The 6,808-nt window shown below is 35.5% G+C and overlaps 1 protein-coding gene across 1 annotated transcript in view; it reads right to left on the bottom strand.

Moving 5' to 3' along the window:
* SLC30A4 (solute carrier family 30 member 4) overlaps positions 1-6,808 on the bottom strand; it is a 28,007-nt gene that overhangs the window by 17,963 nt on the left and 3,236 nt on the right. Inside the window, exon 3 of the mRNA XM_006920403.2 lies at positions 3,346-3,492. Within this exon, the coding sequence (XP_006920465.1) occupies positions 3,346-3,492 (147 nt within the window). The remainder of the gene's footprint in view (positions 1-3,345; positions 3,493-6,808) is intronic.

Here is a 6,808-nt window from a genome sequence, read left to right as displayed (position 1 = left end):
TCAGAGAAATGGTCTAGATTCTCCACTTTCCCCTTTCTCTCCCTCTGCCATCCCAGGGTCATTTGTTTGTTTTCTTTTTTGTGTGTTTTTACTGAATGAGATAAAATTCACATAACATAAAATTCACCATTTTAACAATCTTAAACTATACAATTCAGTGGATTTTAATGTATGCACAAGGTTGTGTAACAATCACTACTATCTAATTCCAGAACATGCTCATCACCCCAAAAAGAAGCCCTATACCTATTAAGCAGTCACTCCCTTTATTTTTCAAGTTGTTTTACTGAGGTTCTTAATAATACAACTTCAGACCTCCTAGATTGTGCTTTTATACTTTTTAACTTTTCTTCCCGTTTTTATCTTTTTGTTGTATATTCTGGGAGACTTTCTTGATTATGTTTTCTAGTCCTTCTATGGAAAATTTTTTTTTAAATTTCAGAAGTATTTCAAAGAGCTTGTTCTTATACATTTCTATTTCAAAATATTTCTCTTTTATTATTCTGAGTATATTAATAAGAGTATTTAAAACATTTTCTTCTGTTCCTTAAGTTACTTCTCTTCACTCTAGTACTAATTTTTCTGTTAGTTTAGTTTTGTTCACTTTCTTTCATGCTGCTGTTTTTTCTAACTTGCAGAAAGATCTTTGGTTGACCATTCACATTTAAGGCGGAACAACAGGGAAATTATCCTTTGTAGAAAGGAAATGCCAAAAGGATAAGCAATCAACTAATTAAAATGGTTACTAATAAGGGGTGTAAGGCAGGGCAGACTAGGACAAGTATATTTAGGGTGAGTAGGTAGGGGACCAAGCTATAAAACTGCAGAACCCTGATCTTAGTATGAAAAAGACTTCTTTTGGAGCATCAACATCCACACTAGAAGTCTCAGCTTTTCCCCAAACATTTTCTTCAATTTCTTTTTAGAACTACCTGTTGTTTTTTTAGGGGGGAGGGAAGGAATGCAGTTGGCCTGAGTGGAGGTGGGGGTAGGAAGGAAGGTAGGCGCCTAGTCAGCTAGTGGTAGCAGCTTCCATTTATAGTCATTCAATTAATCTTCCTTGTTTTCAACCCCGATTCTCACTTCTGCTCATCTCTGTTCCGTGTCTTCCCTGGAGATGTGTTGGGCTGATCCAGTTCCTAGCTTTGTGTACTCCAGGCTGCAACTTCTTGGCTTGTATCTTTCTTCACTCCACACTCATTTACTTTCCAACTTCCAGAAATTTCTGGAAATTTCTTGTTTATTGGTGACCAACCATTTGCTTCTCTCTGTTGTTTTGGTACTTTTTATTTCAATGGACTATCAGAAGAGACAGGAGTCAAATGTTGATATCTTGTCCATTACCTTGAACTTAGTACTTTTAAGAAAAAGGAAAGATCTGACTTTCTATAGAAATTTGCAGAGACACAATAGGACCAATCGGTTCAATTTTCTCTCATCTTTTCATAGTGCTTGTTATCTATGAAGAAACAAAATGACTATCTAGATAAGTACTAAGTACTTCTTTGATATTTAATAGAATTTTCATGATTATTGGTTTTTAACTTATATGTAGGACTTCCTATGTTCTGTTACTGCATGTTTCTGGGGGTAGAGTACCACTGTAATTTTTATTAGAGTTCTAAACGGTTGATATCCTAAAAGAGGTTTAGAACCACAGGACTAAATGAAATGTACTCTCAAATAGAACTAGAGGGTAAAAATCTCCATTCCATGATGTTATGTTTTCGATTTTAAATTGCAGGTGTTTAAATCACAAAAAAAATAAAGTTTGAAAATAATTTTAAAGTTGTTAAAAAACTTCAAGGCAATCAATAAACGAATGTATAATATGTTGGAAAGTAGTGGGGTTTCTTTTAGTAACACATCCAAATGCATTACACAGTGGCTTAAAAAATAACAGAAAAACCTCACTTAGGGCGTTAGCTCTCTTGTACAGCAGTTAAGAGTCCTGAGCGGTGGGGATGCCAGATAAATTCCCAACCTGATGACTTGGAAACTACTTGGAATACAGCCATTCAGCTACAATGTCAAGTTTTACATTAGAAGACCCAGTGATTAAATTTGGAAGACCTAGACTCTAAGTCAAGATTAGGCTAAAAAGTAACAAAGAAGGAAAGGGAATGATTGATTGATATATTAGCCAAGAGTGTCAGTGTCTCCACAAAATAAAATGACAAGATATTAATTCTGGTTCTTTAAGACAGAAAACTTTGCTGAAGCTACCTAAATGTCAACTTTTGGATTCTAAGCAAGTGACACGTGGTCATATGACACTTCATGTAATAATTCAGGTAATTATTTCATATGTATTTTAAAAATAAGTAAAACATTTAAAAACAGTAAAAGCAAGAAGCACAGTTGTGTGGATAACATTATATATAATTTTAACCTCTTAATTAAACATTAATATTAATAAATTAAATATTAATATTTAATAAAATGTGTGCATTGTTAAAAAGAAAAATGGCACTTGTTAAAACATGGTAAAGAAGACTTTATTCAAGGGGGGAAGCTATTAAGATAGGTATAGGGACCACTGCAGTGGAATTTTACAGCGGGGGAGAGATTGGGCTCAACTCTGAATACTGTATGGGCAAGTAGAAATTTATAGCCAAGAAGCAGGGTGGGAGTCAGTGGATGGAAAATTACTGAGGAAACATCAGGAGAAAGGGGGATTCTGGCTAAACTGATCTCAGAATTCTTGCTGATGACAGGCCAGGGTGAGGAGACATCAGATATTAAGAGTAGTAGGGTCTGTTAAATTTGCTTAGCAAGGTTCTTGCTAAAACTAGATTTTATAAGGAAATGCACAGATGGGTTTGGGAGAATGTTCAGGAGACTGACTAAAGGTCAAGCAAAGAATCTTTGTCAGCATTTACAGAATTATGTTGATACAAAGGCCTCAAAGAAGGTCAGCCACACAGTATATGTTATATATATATTACAGTAATGCTTAAAATCTGGTTTATAATAGCTTCGGTTGGAATACCTGAAGTGAAAGAAGGAAGTTAATACTCATTAATGAATTAAACCCATGTGGTTTTGCTTGGTTCAATAAACTGAAGGTAAACGTTATTCTAATAACATCTTAAGGACATAGGAAACCCATTTAAAAATTAATGATTACCACATAATTTTATATGTGTAAACTGTTTAGCTGACTGGGCTGAATGTACCTTGGAAGATATGTGTTTGAATGAATCCTGTTGTTTTATTTTCATTTGCTTTGTTTGTCTATTTCAACAGGCTATCACCAGAAAGATTTCAGTTAATCAAAAGTTATAGTTCATTGTGGTTTTACCATAAAATTTTACAAACAAAAAGAAACTGCCAGTTACCCACCTAAGCGATGAAATCCAAAGGTGAATCTTTTCGTTGGTGATTTGGAAGACAGCCACAAAGCAAGCAGGGTCAGTATGATAGCACTTAGATCAGTCAACATATGAAGCGCATCTGTCATGATTGCTAGGCTATTTGCAATGTATCCACCTTAGAGCAAAGGTGAGAGAGAAAAAGGAGTAAGTTAACTAATATAATAAAAGTAAAGCAATCAAGTCAAAAATACATACCATCCTACAAAACATGAACTTTACAATTAAATCAAGGAACCTGAAATTTTATGCAAAACATTAAATATGCATATTTTTCTAGTGAAAATGTCCATTTCAATGAACAGATTCTCTGAGGAGTCAATGACCTTAAAAAAGAACCTCTAAACTTGGGGCTAACACATAAAGAGTAATTGTGTTTAGCACTGTAGCTTTAACTTATTAATTCTACTATCAGATAGTGAAATTAATAAACACAATATCTAAATATTACAATAATGCCAAAGAAAAAGTAGGTGTTCACTTGTTTGGGAGAGTTTGAACATAAAATCCAACTGAAGAAACTCATAAAATGCACATTAGTTCAAAACAAAAGAATTAATTGATTCACATGGATATAGATAGCAATGTTTCCAAATAGAGGGATAAAAGGTGGTATTTAGAATACAAAATTTTCAATTTTATATTGATTTTCCACCCCCCCGCCACACACAATGTGTGTGTATGTATGTTGTTTCAGATGGTCAACTAATTTTCCTAGCACCGTTCTATGAATAAGCTTTTATAATACAGAGTATTCAAACTTTTATGTGTATCAGAATCATCTGGAAGGTTTGTTAAACTACAGATTAATTGACCCCACTCCAGGAATTTCTAATTAAGTAGGTCTGGATGGGGCCTGAGGATTTACATTTCTAACATGTTCCCAGGTGATGCTGATGCTTCTGGTCTTGGAACCACACTTTGAGAACCACTGTTGTAATGTCTAGTAGAACTTCATGATCAGGGTGTTGTGACACATAAGCGTGCTGAGCTACTGATCCTCCTATTCCTTGGATAGGTGTGCAGAGCCAAGAGTAGTAGGAAAACTGGGGCTGGTGATCTTGTAGTCACATCCATTTACTCTGGTGTGCTCTATACAAATATCATTTTTTATGTATTCCCTGACATGAAAAAGCTGGAAATCACTGAGAGAAAACAGTTTGTTGGTTAAGAACATGGCACTTTGATATCTCAGAGACTCTGAGCTAGTTACTTAACATTTTTGAGCCTCAGTTTACTTATCTATAAAGTGAGGATAATAAAGCCATACAGTCCAATAGAACTTTTTGAGATGATGGAAATGTTCACATGTGGCTATTGAGCATTTAAAATATGGCTACTGCAATTGAGAAACTGAATTTTATTTTAATTAACTAAAATTTACAGGGCCACATGTTGATCATCAGCAAAAATAGCTGAGTAAAGATCTCTGAAAATCATCTCTTCCATAAAAGCAATAAGAATATGGGCAAAAATTGTCCAAATTAGCTTTCTCAGAACTCTGGAAATGTACAAAAGGCTGTTACAGTAGCATTTATTCAAGGAAAATGGATGTTTCTTGGTAAGAATAGCGAGCTCTGTGGCGTTTTTAACGTGTCTTATACCCATCTCCCCATCCCCAGCTTTTCGGTAGCCTTGAAAACAAGCAGCAGCAATCACAGTGATAGTACTGAACCCTATATATACTGTGTTTTTTTCCTAAACATATAGTAAAAACTTTAGCTTGGCAGCCACTGCAAGGGATGAAATGGGGCTGGAGCTTCTTACCTGCAAGACTGTTTTTGACTTGTCTTGGAATTCTGCCCTGTGGAAACCCCAGGGAGTGTTTGTCAAAAACAATCAGAGGCAACAGATAACAATGTGTTCTGAAATTTCATACTGAAGTACACGGTTTGCTGTGTTTTTCTCGACTCTTTCAATCTGGAAATGTATACCCTTTGGTTCTGGGGTTATTTCTTCAAGTACAGTAATACCCACTTGTCTGCAGGGGATACGTTCCACAACCCCCAGTGGATGCCTAACACCATGGATAGTATAGAACCCTATATATATACGTTTTTTTCCTACACATACATACCTATGATAAAGTTTATGGTTTTCCTATGGCATATCTAAGTTGCCAGCAACCCAACTTGTGCATTTTGGGGGTCGGCTATTATTAGGTAAGAGTTACTTGAATACAAGCACTGTGATATCTGGACAATTGAGAAGGCTACTAAGTAACTATTGAAACGGGTCCAGTGTACACAGCGTGAATACCCTGAACAAAGGGATGATTAATGTCTCGGGTGGGATGCAGCAGGACAGTGCAAGATTTCGGCATGTTGCTCAAAACAGTGCATAATTTAAAACTTATAAATTATTTCTGGAATTTTCCATTTAATATTTTTGGACTTTGACCATAGACAACTGAAACTGCAGAAAGTGAAACTGTGGATAAGGGGGGACGAGTGCAATAGTTGGTTTTCTTGGATCTATTAAGTCAGTTACTTCTTATCAGTTTCCTTTTTAGTTTCCTAAATTTGTGTTGCTATTGTCTCTTCTCCAGTTTTCCCCCTCGTGTGTGTGTATGTGTGCGTGTGTCCCTTTACTGAAGTTTAAGAGAGGCTTCAGGAGAGAGTACAATTAGATGCATAAGATTATTTGCCATCTTTACCTGAAGGTCTGTTTGCATTCACTTTTTAAGCTTTTGCATTTCCAATAAAAATGCAATTGTTAAGGTAATCAATAACTGTTACTAAATCCAATGGATATTTTAGTTCTCATTTTATTAGAACTCTCAGCGGCTTCATCTTATTTGTTACCACTTTGAAATCTCTCTTTTCTTGGATTCTAGAATACCTGGTTGCTTTCTGTCTGACTTCTAAAGTTGGAGTTCTTCAAGACTTGGGCTTTCTAGATGATTCTTTCCCATTCCTATGTTATTACATACTGTATCTCTACCTTGACTTCTCTTCTAAACTGTAGAGTCATATGCTCACTAGACATCTTTACATGGCTATTTCACATCCATATGATAATATATTTAAAATAAACCTGATGCCCATGCCTAAATCTTGCTCTGTATTTTCTCTCTGCTTCATAAATGACATATATTTTCATACACTCAGCTACTTAGGGGAGACACTTCAGAATCATTCCCGACACAGCAATCCCATCAATACCCACATCCAAACCACTACCCAATATTGTCAATGTTACCTCTAGAACGTTTCCCAATCAGTATTTTCTCCATTCACTCTAGTCCAAGTCATAATCATCTTTTCTGGACCTCTGCAATAGTTTGTTTCCATTCTTGCACCTTCCAATATATTCTTCAAATAAGAGCCAGAGTAATCTTTTAAAAAGGTAAATCCCATCATGTCACTCTCCACTTAAAAGCCTTCACTGGCTTCCCATTGTATTTAGAAAGCCTACTCTCATTTAATATGGTC

This window comes from Pteropus alecto, unplaced genomic scaffold (assembly GCF_000325575.1).
Source record: "Pteropus alecto unplaced genomic scaffold, ASM32557v1 scaffold86, whole genome shotgun sequence".
Classification (NCBI taxonomy): Eukaryota; Metazoa; Chordata; class Mammalia; order Chiroptera; family Pteropodidae; genus Pteropus; species Pteropus alecto.
This window is presented reverse-complemented; position numbering and strand designations above follow the sequence as displayed.